Genomic DNA, 16,386 nt, shown 5'->3' with positions numbered 1-16,386 from the left:
GGAGTCATTGCACTGCCCAGGGAAGAGACCAGCCGCAGAGTTCATTCGGTTAAAAGGTGTATTCCTTTTATTCGCAGTCACAGTGGTGAAGCTTGGCTATCCGGCCGCCGGGGTGCTTGGCACTGGCGATTCGACCAAGGGACATCCTGGAAGGCAAATGGCGAACTGGTTGTTCCCACCAGCTCAAAGGGAGAAGACTCTTACAGCAGAAGATCTTCTCTTGTCGTCGGGAAAGTGGTGAGGCCGTTGCAGCAGGGCTCCACCAGTGGTGTTGTCGTTGCAGATGGCTCAGCTTCTCCCCTCTTTGAATTTCTTAGGTCCTGTGGCGACTTCTGAAGTTCCAGTCCCAAAAGCCCTGCTTTTATGCAGGAAAACCCCCCATTCAACAGCCTAGCTGTCACTCATACATGCTAAGTGGTGAGCCGGCGGCTCACCACTGGGCCAATCAGAACAGAGTGTGACTTGGGTTGCTAAGGCAACGCAGTCCAGGGTGCCAATTCCCCCACCCACACATCCTGTGGAACCCAGACAGGGTGGCATCAGTTTGAGGGCTTCTGTGGAGAAGCCTGCCAAAAAGTGGAACAAAGGGCCCGACCTTGGTTGGAGTTACAGAGACGGACACAAACACCATTTTGGAAAAGAGTTCTGGCGAAAAGACCCAACCGGTGATTTTATATTAAATAAATAAACCAGCGGTATCTTTAACATTGCACCAAAAAAGTGGTGCGTTTAAAATCAATGGGAAAATCCCATAGGAAATATTCCGGTGGAATATTTCGTGTGGTAACCACTGCCACCAGCCAGAAACTCGACAAGGGGGGGGGACTGGACAGTGCCCCCTTGGAAACAGACCCAGAGGCAATCTAATTAACCCCTTCCAGTACTTCCACAATATGATGGTTTGTACTGGTTCTGTTCACAATTTTGGACTAATAAAGCCAATGATGACTTTGCATGCCCTGGGAGACAGTAGTCAGTCCCAGGGTATGGCGTCTGTTTGGGGGGTCACTATGACACCCCTGTGTTACTGCACTGAGGGTGCTGTGTAACACATACACTAAAACAGATGATACCCTATGGAGTAAAAGACCCCATAGCCCATAAGCACACAATAAGTCAGACATACCTCAAATCATGCCTAAGAGTGGGAGGAAAAGAGTCTCACTCATAGCAGGAAAAAAAAAAACAAACCCCAAAAATCCGGCAAAGCTGCTGGGGGACTCGCTAGGTTTGGGAAATCAGCCTTATAAGAGAATTCTCCCTAACAGAGACCTTCTATCAGTGGGGTTTCTCCACTATAGACCTATTCGCCACAAGCGAAAACAGGCAATGCCCAAACTTCGCATCCAGGTTACCCCAGCTCCAAGGGGAATGCCCTATGGATGAATTGGTCAGGGATATTTGCCTACGCTTTTCCACCAACCCCTCTGATGAGGAAAGTGGTGAACAAGATCCATAGGGAACCGATGACGCTCATCCTGGTTACTCCTATGTGGGCGAGACAACCATGGTATCCACACCTGCGCAGACTAGCGGTGTGCAACGCCATCAAACTACCGTGCCAGTACAACCCACTGTCCCAGCACAAGGGGCTAACTGTGCATCCTCAGCCCAACTCGATGAACTTGGCAGCATGGCTCCTGAAGTCATAGAGTTCGGACATCTTAATTTACCGCAGAGATGTATGGATATATAAATGGAAAAGATTTGTTATTTGGTGCCAGAATAAACAAATCAGCCCCGTTGAATGTACTCCTTCTAATGTTTTGACCTTTATGCTCCACTTACTGGATGCAGGGTTAGTGTTTAACTCGCTAAAGGTAGACCTAGCAGCTTTGTCAGCCTACACCACTTCCCATAACAAGGTGTCATGATGGAAGGTACCAGTCGTCAAAGCATTTATGGAAGGGGTAAAAAGACTCCACTCTCCACTTTCCAACCCACCTTAATGTGGTACTCGCTAAACTCATGGGACCTCCATTTGAGCCCATGCAAAAGTCTAGTCTCAAACAGCTGATTTATAAAACCGCCTTCTTAGTAGCCATAACCTCCATAAGAAGTGGCAGTGAAATCCAAGCTCTGTCAGTGCAGGATCCTTTCTTTACTATACATAAGGGCAAACTGGTTTTACGCACTCACCCTAGGTTCTCCCCTAAATCCATTTCCAGATTTTATGTTAACCAGTCTATTGAGCTACCGGCTTTCTTCTAGGAACCCAGGAGCTCTGCTGAGGTGAAACTCCACACACTAGATGTGAGGAGGGCAGTCCTCTACTATGTAGATAAGACCAGACCGCTAAGAAAGACAGATCTAATGTTCATCTCCATAGCGCCAGGCAGAGAAGGAGATCGCATCTCTAAAAATGCCATCTCTAGGTGGATAGTCCGATGTATCCAGCTGTGCTATTCCCTTTCACATAAAACACTGCCTTTTACGCCAAGGGCCCACTCCACTAGAGGTACTGGGGCCACTCGGGCTTTCATTGCAAATGTCCGCTCAGACAGTATTTGCAAAGCAGCTACATGGAGCTCTATTCACACCTTTACTCAGCACTACTGCATTAACACTCATTCCAAGACATATGCTCAAGTGGGACAAGCGGTTCTAAGTCATTTGTTCGCTCATGACCCTTCTCACATCCCACCTCCTTCTTCTAACACTGCTCGCTAATCTATGCACAGCATGTGATCTAAGCAGATTTCACAAACATCAGAAGGGATACATTACTCACCATAATCGTATTTCTGATGCTTGTATCTGCTTAGATTCACATGCGCCCGCCCTTCCTCCCCTCTGAGAGAAGGGGCATGGATGCTTGTAGTCTTATCTATCTTATCTGCTTGGATACTCTGTACTCGCGCTACTCCTCATCAGAAAAAATACAATCTGAGGGTCCTACACGCGCGAGGGATCATGGGTACAGGGGACGTCCCGCTAGGGATAGTATTACTGGCACGCCCTGTTCGACGTCCCTTTTCGAGTTTTGAAAAACAAACTGTAATACTCTGCAGCTTCCACTAGATGTCGGCCTATGCACAGCATGTGAATCTAAGCAGATACAAGCATCAGAAATAAGATTACGGTGAGTAATGTATCCCATACACACACTGTTTTGGTGCGGTTACACAGTTTTTTGAGCAGCACTCCTGTAACTGATCCAGTGATGTAAAGCCAAAGTCCCCACATTTTTTAAAAAATATTTTAGACTTTATTAGGAAAAACACACAATTTTGTTTAAAATTCATTGTCCCATTTTGTGTGTGCCAGCAGAGGATAGCAGTTGATGCGTTTTGCCACAAACCCGTGGCTTGATCGCAATATCCACCCCATGTGAAATTCATATATATAGATTGATTGGATAGTAAAATGAGAGAAAGGGTTTACACATTACACAAACTTGTCAGCCATTTTGCCTTGGGTTTTTAAGAAAAGAAAATGCAATTGAGTCATTAGCCAGCAGTCTAGCTCAGTTATTGCATTTTCTGCAGCCAATGTTTAGCACACACACTATTAACATATATTTGGTAAAGTGCCAAGTGCATTTTACGATTTAATTATTTGCCACGTTATCCAGAAAGTGTGTAACCCTCGATCACCAAAACATATTGTTAAACAGTTATACATTTTAAATATTAACAATTGTATCTATTCAGATTTTATAAAGTATACCATGGCGCAGAGCTTTTAGTACCTTCCACAGTTTTGCCTGTTAAATAGATATTTAAACACCATCGCAAGGCAAAAGTTACACACCTGTATTAATCTGGATAAGGATAGTAGTGAAACCAATTCCAGATAAAATGTCAAGCCGTAAAAGTTTGGTTCTAAATAGCACTTATAAATGTTGAGCCATTGCAACCCTGTACTACTCCGCCCCTAGACCACTCTTTTATCCCTCCTGAGACTAAGCCTTACTGCTCTGCTACTCTTAACTTGACTGAGGTTGCCTAGCCATCAGTGTTTTTCCTATTCATAATAGCGTGGCCTCTCAGAATCCCCCTGACCTCCAGTGATGATTCTGAAAATCTATCTTAAACAGGGAAATACATGCACATTTATAACAATTCCCTCTACCTCCAATGATAAAATCTTACTTTATTTCAAAACCCCCACTTACTCTCAGCGAGTGCAAGCTTTGGAAATCCAATAGGATTTGGCTCTCATATCAAGTACATCTTCAGATTCACCAATACACTTAGTTCTACAGTACAGTAACACATTTCACACTATTACGTGTAATAGTAATCATTAAAGTGCTTTGCGTAAAACAGTCACACACTTTGAATAATGTTTGACCATCTTGGACTCTTTCCATTAAATTGACAAACTGCTGCAACCAAGACACATACTGAATGTTCACCTTTAGCAAATGACAATATTCAGCAAATTACAATGCCAGGAAAAAATACAGAAGAGATTAATGACACATCAAAAGAGGATGTGTATTGGTACACTTATGCAAGCTACAACTAATTCGACAAATGTTTTTTGCTCTGGTCGGTCGGACATCTTTGAGCCAAAAGCATATTTCTCCTTTTCTTTTAACCTCATTAAATTAGATCCAGTATGACTTAATGAAATGGTGCTCTGGGTGGCTTCAACTTCTCCCGTCTGCACAACCTAAAATGGTTAAAACGGTTTCATATCGTGCCAATGATTTCTATGGTTCTCACATTAATTAAACTGTGAAATCTGTAAACGCTTGTTTCCACCTATTCATAAAATCCTACACCTGCGTCCTCGCATCAACTTCCGCTCAGCAATTTGAGCACTATGCTTCCAGGAATTTTTAACATATTGGTTTATATATTGCTATGCCCCAGTCATTACTTCACCTGAAAAAGTTGTCCTATATAGATTAACTTTTTTTTTTCAACAAAGGTAGGAGGCGCCCCCCTCTCGGAAGAACAAGGCATGATAACCTGTTCAGTGGTTGTTAACCTCATTGAGAGTTCGCAGCCATCTGCTTTTTGCTCACTGTACCTTTCACAAATGGGAAATACCCATTTGCATATCAGTCTTTGTCCCGCCCACATGGGCAGTCCAGCACCAACATGCTATGGCAATTCCTCTCTGAACAAGAGTACCAACAGCAACCCCATACCCATGTTTCAGCCTTGTTGGGCATCATCAGTAAGGTGAAGCTGAGCCTCTCTAAGCACAGTGAGCAGGGAGTCGATGTCTGGTTGCCCCCAGGTAACCTAGGGTGACCAACCCCAAGTTCCTTCAAAGAATTCAACAAAGGTAGATTTTGTAGATGTTTCTTCCTGCACTTATCAGACCTACCCTGTCTGCTGCCTTAAACCTAACACTTGCAAATTGCTGGCTGCATTACCACTGTTTGTTGCCTTTATTATTTATTTATTGTTATTTATCTGTTTCTCCTCTGCTTCGCACTTTCCACCTCTCCCCCCTTCCATGCACTTTTCTCCTCCCCCCTCTCCCATGCACCTGCGCATTCTCAATGTCACTGGGCCTAGTAGGATCACGGTTTTGTTCTCCCCTGTTCCCCTCCTTTGCCTAGTCGCGCTCTGAAACACTTGTGTGCGAGCGCGATAGAAATAAAATATCAATCAAAAAAAAAAATTCTATATAGATTACCCTTTGCAGTCCTACAGCTCCACACTTGAATCTTCCACTGGCTATGCCATTAAAGGTAGTATTACATTTAAACTTGCTTGTCCTCCTTCAAAGCATTCACTCCCATAAAAGGTCCTGCCTTTCCAAACTACTATCTTGGGTAACTGAAGAGACAAACTCATAAACAGTTCTTTACAGGGACAGCAAGTGAAAGATGAATGCCTGGTGCACTGTAAATTCAACCTTCCGTTAAGGACCTTCCATAAAAACATCTAGACCATTTTCCACATCTTGCAACCAAACTGGATGATGATCCTTTGTTTAAACAAAGATTTATCTGCTTGTTAAATCCTTTCATTTCCTCCTACTGTTTGTCTAGTTTCTCTCTCTAAAGGCCCTTCCTTCCTCATCAGTCCTTACCCTTTTTCAAGTCACCTTTTTCATTTTAAAGCGGTTCGATAACTATTTGGTGTGTGTAACAGCATGTATAGTATACAAATTAATAAGAAGACGTCACTTCCAATCGGCTGTGTGGCATAATAGTACAGCATCCCAGTTAAAGTGTTAAGAACTTTTTGTGGTATGACTGTTTTGACTTGGGTAGTTTCGAAAACAGAGAAACTGCAGAGGAAATGCAATAGCCATCAGAACCAGCTTTGCTAATATTTATATTTAATTTGATCTTAAACATTGGTAGCCAAATGCAGTCCACGCCTTCACAAGTGCCTTTTACCCTTATTAAAAGCAAGACATTGTCCTGCCCCATCTCTAGTTTGACAGTGTTTGCCTTTTTTGCATTTATTTTTAAAGGTTCTGTGTCTCATTCTGAATGCAGCAGCCCCAGCCTCACTACTCCACCACAGTCATCTCTTAACCTTGAGACCTCATCTGTTGCTGGCAACCAGTCACAAAACTCTCTTTCTACATTGCCAAGAATTTCAGTCAGCCCTGTATCAACTGGGGAGAGGAGGAAGGACAGGTAAGAAGCTTGCAGGTTTAATATGCTTGTTCATAACCCCGAAAGGGGCTCTGTAAAAATGATCTGTCCTTAGCTGTGTAAGGTCTCCAAAGCTAAAGATGTATACAGCCCTACCAATAAGCAGTGTATTGGAACATTTGTACACCCTAAATACTGGCAAATATCTCCAACAAAACTATGCGAAGTAAAAGGTATTCTCAAAAATAATTTAAAAATGACAGGAGCCTGCCCCCTCGTTTTCACTTACACTTCGTCATAGATATGTTCAGATCCGTGGTACCTCGGAGCTGTGTAAGTGGAAGGTGCTCGAATATTCTTACTGCTTGATCCGAAGAAGGATGGAAGGTAAACATATTTTTATTTGCAATAATTGCTAGGGCCAGTGAAGTATGGATTACAAAGAAGTGTACGTTTGATTTTAAGGTATTTTTACTTGCGCAAAAATTTGCCCATTGACAAATGGAATTACATTTTTGCTCCCTGTATAATAATTTTACTCTCAAATCATCCCTGAGCCCTGCAGAGAGAGCTCCTTTTGTTTATCAAGCTCAGCTTATTGAAGCCCAAGCAAAAGTCCAAAAGGGTTCTCAAAGTAAGGTATGCATCCAAAACATCCAAGCTCAGACTGGTTCTGGAAATTGTTAACATAGGCACTAGAGGGAACAGCAACTGTTACATCATCGAGTTAACTGATGGCGATAATGCAGGAAGTGACTATCTATGTTCTTAAATGAGCTGCTGGAATGGTATACACTTGGTTCCCTTGTTCAGCAACTACAGTTGTTTGGAAAAAAAAGGTGTTCTGAATCCAAATAGTTGATCGTTGTCATCCAGAAGATTTAAGGTTTCAACCGGAACTGGCCCACAACCTCAAAGACCATCATGTCAGTTCAGTGCACCTATGGGGGTTGGAAATGCATGGCCACAGTGTTGTCATCCCTTCATAAATCTAATTTTTTGGGCACTTTCCCAACACCCCCCCCCCCACACAACATGTGGTGTACTTCTAACCATAGGCCCCGCTGAGGGTGGTACTTCAATCTGGCGAGGAGGTCAAGAAAAGACTGTGTTCTGTGAGAAACTTGAAGGTACTCTCACATCTACTCCCCAGGGATCTACTGTTCAGGTGGCCAGGGAAGGGCCATCCCTCTTGGATCCCGACCCTGGGGGTGGACTAGCGAGTGAATCTCACCTGGGCGTATGATCCTTGGGAATTGAGTAGTGTGTGCCAGAGGGCAAGACATGGTATCCCCCCTTTTCTGACAATTATATAATTTACCCTCCTTCATCTTTTGTAAGATAGTGTCATTATTATACTACTTCTCCCCTTAAAGTGAAGGCCAGTACTGTGAAGATGATCATCCCAAGAGTAATGCAGGTTACCTATGAAGAGTGCCATTATAGTACTGGGACGAAAAAGAGGGAGCATGAGAGTTACAGTTCTGAAGGTTACGGACGTCCCAATAATTGGCCTAATTATGGTCAGGCAAGCAGGGAAAGCTGTGCACACCTGAAACCATTTGAAGAGGCACAGGTGTATAAAAGGAGAGCCCCAAGTTGGAAGAGAAGAACTGAAGCAGACGTGAGTGCAGCAGCAGGAAGTCCATCACAGCTCGTGGAAAACCAGAGGAGAACAGGATGCCGAGATGCTAGTGATAGACCCTGTGTGGTGAAGTGTCGATGTGCGGCGAGGGAGCTGTCTCTCCAGGAAGCCTGAGTATGAGATGGAGAGGGGAGCCGTGAAGTTGGGTGGACTCTTTTACATTGCCAAGAAGTGCTAGTGCCGGCTGAATGGAGGCGTCCTTGAGGGGGGGTGTCTGAGGGGCAGGAGATAACACCCTGGCCTCATGCCCCAGAAAGCAGCTAACTACAAACAACAACGTGGCAACCAGTGAGTTTCATAAATTGTCCTGAAACCTGGTGCGCATAAGCAAATTGAAGACATTACAATGCATCAAGAGCGTTTGTGTATGGTCTGCACGTCTCCAAAAGCCTTCACATGAATGTGATTGGAAAAGCGAAAACACTACATTGTATCAGGAGTGCCCGTGGGCAGTCGCCACATCTTCAAAAGCCTCCAATTGAAATAAACTATTAAGCCACTGGCAGTGTAAACATGACGCCGAGGGGAGCCAGCAAAGTGGGAGCAAAACACAGAATTAGCAGATTCATGTTAAACCAGCAAACCTACATTAAAGCAACAGAGAGAGACTTCTATCTTATGAGTTATTGTGAACCTTTGCACTTAAAAGAATTGCCAAGATGACTAGAAGTGGGCCAAGGACTAATGGTTGTTTGACCGGTCATGGATGGACCGTGTGACTCATAAACTGCGCCCAGACCAGGGAAGTCCCTGCCCATCTAGAAGAAGGCTAAAACTTGGGGAAGGGGACCTCCTGAGCCCTTTGACATTTGGGAAGAGCCCTGAACTCCCTGGGAACCTAACCTGGGGAAGAGCCCTCGGCTGCTTTGGTACTTTGTTTATTGTGCATCAGAACTTGAAGCTTGGGGAAGGGGAGCCCAAGCCTCTTGAGAACATTGTCCCTTTGAACTGTATCCTGAACATGGAAAAGGGAACTAGAGATTGCTCCAGAATTTCTTTAAAACACTACTTTGAGTTAGAATATTCCTACACTACATTAAGGTGTTGAATGTGCGGGCAATCCAAGGTTGTGACACAGACCGACTTTTGGTTTTGGACTTTTACACACCGACGTTCCCTAGTTGCTTTAGGTAGGACAATCCTCACCGTAGTTTTAGGGCATGTTAGGCATTACATCCATTTTGATACCTTAATAAAGGTTTTGAAACAGTTAAGTTTGCCCGTCTCATCTCTTGATACCATGCATGTCTCACAGCTTCCATAGAAAATAGTAATCCATGCATTTTTTCTAGTCCTCCAATCTGGACTCAACTCCTATTTTAGTGGCGATTAGTGACAGACTATCTTCTTCTACTTTGTCCTCCACTCTGGCAGAATGGGAAGCCTTGACGCTGACCATGATGGATGTTTTTAAGCAAGCACCTGTTCCTCTGACCCCAGCTCGGGTCCTTTAGACCTGGTCACTGCTGCTTGTTGTGTGATGAAGGTTTGGGATGAGTCACCACAGCATCCATTACAGGCTCGGAACAGAGGTCCGCTCCTTCGGGTCTTGCATCGTAAAGACCTTCATCCGCACTCCATCGGTTTCATATTCCAGAGCTTGTGGGGCTGGGGGCTCCAAAGCTTATCCGTCAGTAGACTAACCGCTTGCACCAAATTTGATTCAATATTTGATCAGCATGATTGGTCCCATTCGGGCTACAGATGAGCAAAGGGGCTGTGGGCACTTTCTTGCCTGAAGAGTTTGAGCTTGTTCGCTTTCTTGATCCTGGCTTAATGGAAAGAATGGGTATTTTCAGTGTGCTTGATGCCTTATTGGAGTTGGGTTTTGGTGCCACCCCTTCATCCTTAATTGACGAGTTTTCCGCCTACTGTGGTGTGGTGGCCATAATTGTAGAATCTTTGGGCTTGTCATCCGTACTGATTGGAAAAAGTGTTCATGTAGTAAGATGGTTTGTGGCGCAAGGTTTTTGCTTCACAATGTATCCCTATGGTCTATCGACGCAACTTGTACAATGTTACATATAATCACACACTGTGGGATGTGGCAAGGAGTCTGGTTGACATTTGCCCGTAGGTATGCAGCAGCCATTTCAGCAGATGGTAGTGGATGGCAAGGAGAATGCCAACAAAATCCCTAAAACTGGTTTGACATCAGTAGATGCTCTAGATTTTTGGTCATGCAGGCATTAGTGAGGCAACCCTCTTGCAGGCTGACCTCCAGTTCTGTCCAAGATATTTAGTTTAGCTTTTGGACATGCCATTGGATGAACTACATTTTTTTGACAACGAAGCTGGTGAGTTGCAGGAGAAAGTAAAGACCATATCTAAACCCTTGTGTTAGTCTGTTCCATTTTCTTTGTTTGCTTCAGACAACCGTTATTTTGGCTCCTACTCTTCTGCAGGCCAACAGAGTGCTAGAGCAACATTATCTCTGGATTAGCAGCTGTAAAAAGGGTCTATTTCCGTTCTTTGGATGACCACCTCCATGCCCCACCACCCCCCATCCCAACTGCAAAACTCCTTTAATGTTTACTCTCTACCAAAGCCTTCATATGTGGGAGGAAGTGTTTTTTTTTTGTGGGCTAGGAGAGGATCAGGCTTTTTGGTCTTGCAAGTGGCTACTGCCTCCCATTCCAGCAGAGGGCCTCCACTACCAAACCACCCAGCGTCATCCTTATTCCTCCATCAAGACCATCTTTTACTAGAGTACATTTTCAACTACTGCTCAACGAAACATTGAAGCTTTTTCTGCTGTCGGAGATGGAACGTGGATGGCATTCCTGTTATTTCTTAATTCCTTATAAGGGTGGTGTACTTATGCTACAAGTTGGGTGGGAAGCAGAATGTTTTGTAGATGCTATCGGAAGGTGGGGGGGGGGTCTCCTACATATAGTAGCTATTCCTTGAGACTGTGCAGATCTCCTACATGTGGCAGTTTCCCCTGGTCGATTGGTTTGCTTCCAGTGACAGAAGTGTGCCTGTTTTACCAATCTATACCTCGAGAAGGTCCATGTGATGAAATGGAATTTCGATTGCGTGAAAGCCTTTCCTCCACTCCTGCACATTCCAGCAATTCTGGAGAGGTATAGCAGTTTGGGATCACAATGATTCTGGTGGCCCTCAATTGCACCAAGAGAAAATCTGGTTTGCAGTTGTCCTTGGTTTTATGATTAACACCTTCCATCTCCTCGTCCGCGGTACAGCAGTGAACATGGTCAAGAGACAGTGTGGTAAAACTCAGCCTTCTGATTAAAAAACACCCATTAGACATGTAACCACTAGTTTACTTGCTTGAGGTTTCTAGTCTACGTATCTGGGATACAAGCAGCCCCAGAGTCAGCAACGGGGTTGTGCAAATATTCAACTAAAATTGGTTATTTTCTAACTAGATGAAGGAAGGATATGCATTCTGTAAGCTAGTACAGGAAGTAATCTTTAACCATATATTTCCAAACACCAAATAGATACCTGGTCTATGGTAGTTGTGTCCCTGTCAGGGAAAAGGTCTTCACTTCTTTGAGCTGTTTATTTGAGGATTCCAGCTGTTTGTTGTCATAGCAACAGAGCAACAAAAAAGTCTTCTGTTCAGTAAATATTGCCCCTATAGAAAATTCTCTACACACTCAATGTATTTTGTATCTAATTGTAAAAACAAAACATTGAGCGCTTCAATCAATGTATCTTGTCAATAGAAGTACTAGGCAGTCATGACATGCCAGCTGTTCAGTAGCTTGGAAGAGAAAAAGGAAAACAAAGTTATCTACTCTGAGGACGTAATGTCTAACTCTTCCATTAAGATCAATGCCCTGCTTTAACTCTATCCCTCAAACTGTGGTATTTCTTTACTGGCTCTGCTACCAAGATCTTGGCCATCCTCTCTCAAGCCTTTGGCCCATTCCCCTGTGGTAGTCCATACATAAGTTAATGTTTACAAATAACAAATACATTTTAAACGAACATACTTTCATTGGAGGAGAGTGTGAAGTATGTAACTATGTTTGCATTACCGCATGGTTTATTAACTTTCCTGCCCCACCCACTAAATGTTCTTCTAGCACCAAATTGATGTGTCCCAATCCAGTGCCAGATCACAATTGGACAAACACATAATGCTGCTGGTGAAGGTTTAATTTGTGAGCACTTAGTATTAACGGACAGGTATGCTGAAAACCTCTCTTCCCTCCCCAGTGCATATTTTTTGGGATTGCCTCATACATAATGCATTGGTTACCAGAACTGTAACCATGCTTTACTTTCCACCAGTTTAGCCCACATACTGGTGCAGTAAGAATCTATATGCATACATGGCAAACCTTTTAAACACACTTGTGATCTCTTCTGACAAGGTTAAGAATAAGCACCCATGTTAAGAACCTTGACGTTGTGTCCTCCGCTGTCACCTGCATGTTATTATGTGGGTACAAACACATCTCCAGAGATACAGAAGAGAGAGAACAGTATTCCTATGAGTCAGGGCTGTAAGTCTGGTTGCATTTTCTTATCAGAAATATTTAAAGAATGTTCTTTTCCCCGAATGTAAACCTAGTCCAATGGTATATGGAACAGTGTGGAGTGCACCCTTCCTCCTCGCTGTGCTCAAGAAAAGTTGCAACAAGGAATAGATAGTAGAAATGTCCTCTTCATACTACTTTCGATATATTTACTCGCAAGAGCTATGCAATTTAATATACAAATGTTCACTTGTATTCACCATGTGTGGCATTTGTAAATGATTTTTAATTTAATGCAAGCATAATAAACGAGAACCTCTTTTGTCTGGCCATAAGAAAAAGGCCCACCTTTGGTGACGCCAGAATTGGGGATGACCCCTGATACTAGCTAGAAGAAAGTTTAACCAATATAATTCCAAGAAGATCTGGAGTTTGTAGCCAAATCCTCATTGACTATGATCAGTTAAACTGGTATCTTGTTATAGTGCTTGCTTTAAAAAAAAAAAAATGTAAACACAATTGTCATAACATTTTAAATGTTAATTTAAATTGAATACATCTTTCAAGTTAAACCATTTCAGATGTTTAAGGCTTCCTCTGTGGCCGAGGCCACTAGGTCAAACTGGTCTTTTTCTCTCCCTATATTCTACCCTATCCTTAATCAGTTTGTGTATTGGAAATTTGAGCTTTAGATGTATTTAAATTGGCTTCAACTAAATGTCAGCCAGACTGAGAGGATCATGTTCACACATGGGGGACTTTTCACAATATCACCCATGTTTTTGGTAACCCCTTCTTAAGCACTGAGTTGCCGGGAGGCGTGGCCTGGGCTCATGGAGTAGAGGTGTGCCTGGGCAGAGCTCCCGTCCCGATCCTTGACACGATCCTTCATCTTAAAGGCAATGGATGCAACGAGTACGGACACTGACACCCAGACATAGAGGAAGCGGTTCTGCCGCCAACCAGAGAAAAAGCAAAGAAAATGGGAGCCTGCACACTGGAGCCCGAGGCTGCCGAACAAGCGCCCCGTGGTCAGCAAGATGGCGGAGTGTGCCGCGGTTCGGCAGTGAGGGGGAGGAGGACCCGCGTCCCACGCTGATCCTTGCTGCGGGCGTTGTGAAACGGGGGATTCACACTTTCCCTGGCCCGCAACCCTCTCGAAACCAGAACACCTGTCTACAACAGCAGAGCCTGAAGGTGCCAGACAGCATGATCATTGAGGCGCACTGCGGACGACCATTGCTGATGCCCTGGCTGGAGGTTGATGCGCCGGCCTGCTGACAAGCGTACCTGGTAACGCTGGACCCGCATCAAGCAAGGGAGCTAATAGTGGTGAACCGGAGGAGCTATGCTGGTGGGGAGCAGAACCACAGAGCACCTGAGAAGCTGCGACAGACCTCGCGGTGGAATAAGGAAGGGGGATGATGGTATCACCCGAGTGCATGCTTACGGGGGACCACGGAGGAAGGCCTACTGAGAGCGTTACGGTGACTTCGGAAAGCAAGGAAAAGGGAAAAACAATAAAATAAATAAAAGGGGAAAGTAAGGCAGAGGCTGGAAGCTGCCTGGTTCTCGCACCACCCGACTGGCGGCCAGGATATGACCAGCAGCGGGGAAGAGCAACGAGCGACTGCTAAGATTGGCACCTAAAGTAAAACACAACTGGTGCAAGGAAGGAGTACATGAACAGCCAAAGGAACGAAACTACTGGTGTGAATCGGAGCATTGGGTAAAGAGGGCGCGTTGTGCAGTGCAAGAACCCGCTGAACACATATACACGGCAGGGTCCAGAACACCACAATGAACCGAGGCTGCCAAAGGGGGGAAGCCAAAGACAAGACTGTCACGAAGTCCAGAGACAACAAAGGAGACAGCATTGAAAGGCGGCGGCCACCGAAACACAAGTCTGCATAACTACACCTTGAGATAATACAAACAGCAGCTCTCAGCGCGGAAGGTGACGAACTGTAAGTACTCCTCCCATTACAAATAGCAGAAAGTGCGGGGCACGGACACGCTGCGCAGAGCGATAAAGACCTGGGGCTCACGGCTGGTGCACCAGGGAAGCAGGCAACGGGGAACCTGCTACCATTAGTGGCTAGCAGCTGAAAGGGAGGTCGTGCTGCTGCCTCCGCCCACACAACAGGGCCAGAGCAGGTGCACTGGGCCATGAAAACAGACAAGAGAAGAACTGGGATCAAGGGAAGGCCACCAACCAACGTGCCTTAAGCAAACTAGGGGCCCTCTGGTGACTGCACTAAACAGACAGCTGTGCACCCTGTAGAGGGACATTGGCCCACGCCCACCATACATAGTGGAGCGCCCAAGAGGCTAAAAACAGAAAAAGGCGCTACTGGTACCGGGAGACCCCAAAGATAATGGGGGAGCCAGTGGACTGCTGGGAACACTACCCTGCACAGAGACACAGAGGGGAGCACTGTGAACCCTGAGGCAGGCGACCGGGGAGAAATCAACTACGCAATCCCACCTGCCCAGAAGCACATACGCTCGATAGCTAGAAACATAAACGGAAGCTATGGGTGGAGACCAGGGCCCGGCCACGGGTCCCAGAAGCGACCACGCACCTAAACAGGGTCTGGTAGGACACAACACCAACCTGCAGACAGTTCTCACTCTGAGTTACCACTGGAGGTTATGTCTTCACCTAAAAGGAAGAATAAATCCACAATCATGGAATCCTTTTGCAGCAGCCAAACCACGATAACCGACACAGAACACCAATGCGGCTCGTCCAGATCCGGCTTCTCCAGATGAAAACAACAAAGACAAGCAGGTGCTGGAAGCAATAACCGGGCTACGTTCCTTTATAGACACCAAAATAGAAGAGGTCAAAACAGACATGCAGCTAATGAGACAGGACATGCGCAACCTAACAGAGCGTGTAACGGTCACAGAGGCTGGGCACCAGGAAACAGTAGGAATACTGAAGGACCTCCAAATAAAAGTGCAGGAACTGGAGAGGAGGAACATAGTCCTAGAAGAGAGGGCAGAGGATGCTGCAGGGCGGTCCAGATGCAACAATGTGCACCTACTAGGAATCCCTGAAGGGATAGAGGGCCCCAACCCCATGTGTTTCGTGGAAACCCTGTTGCAACAAGAGATGGGCGCTGGCCGAATTTCACAAGGATTTGTGGTGGAAAGGGACCACAGAAACTTACAAAAAAGGCCACCACCTGGATCACACCCCCGCCCTATGATAGCAAGGATCCTGAACTTCCATGATCGAGAAATCATACTGCGGTACTCGAGAGAAGGTGAAATAAGAGAACGCCAAAATCGCAATATACCCAGACTACACCCCAGCAGTACAAAGAGCAAGGAGCAAGGAACTACTTCGTCCCGATCAAAGCCAGGCTACGGCAGCTAAACCTCATGTACATGCTGATGTACCCGTCCAGGCTTAAAGTGATATATACAAGGGCCAAGCTGTTTTCCTAGAGACTCCGGTGGCCGCTACCATGTGGCTAGAACACAACAACATGGCTGAGGGGGGAGGAAGCTACAACCTAGTCTAAGTCAAGGGGGGGGAGCGCCTGACGACTATGGCACCTGGTGGAACCGATCGAAGTGGCGCGCCCCTGCAGTCACTTAAATCCATCACAGCCAAGACACAGATCTTATGAAGGATGCAGCAACTGTTGGGCCACTTGGCCTGGGCGCACAGGTGCATCCCTGCAAAAGGGCTGGATTCGGCCTGTTGCTAACTCATCACAACCCGCGCACGAAGACCCAGATGGGCCAAGATGGGG

The 16,386-nt window shown here is 45.4% G+C and overlaps 1 protein-coding gene across 9 annotated transcripts in view; it reads left to right on the top strand.

The window, feature by feature from the left end:
* Positions 1 to 16,386, top strand: part of DLG5 (discs large MAGUK scaffold protein 5) — a 1,559,980-nt gene that overhangs the window by 1,047,528 nt on the left and 496,066 nt on the right. For all 9 annotated transcript variants that reach the window (XM_069610999.1, XM_069611004.1, XM_069611003.1 and 6 more), the window contains one exon: positions 6,391 to 6,559. In XM_069610999.1, coding sequence (XP_069467100.1) covers positions 6,391 to 6,559 — 169 coding nt within the window. The remainder of the gene's footprint in view (positions 1 to 6,390; positions 6,560 to 16,386) is intronic.

Source organism: Ambystoma mexicanum, chromosome 8 (genome assembly GCF_040938575.1).
Source record: "Ambystoma mexicanum isolate Mex_15411 chromosome 8, UKY_AmexF1_1, whole genome shotgun sequence".
Classification (NCBI taxonomy): Eukaryota; Metazoa; Chordata; class Amphibia; order Caudata; family Ambystomatidae; genus Ambystoma; species Ambystoma mexicanum.
Note: the sequence above shows the minus strand (reverse complement) of the source record. Positions and strands in the feature narration are given on the sequence as shown.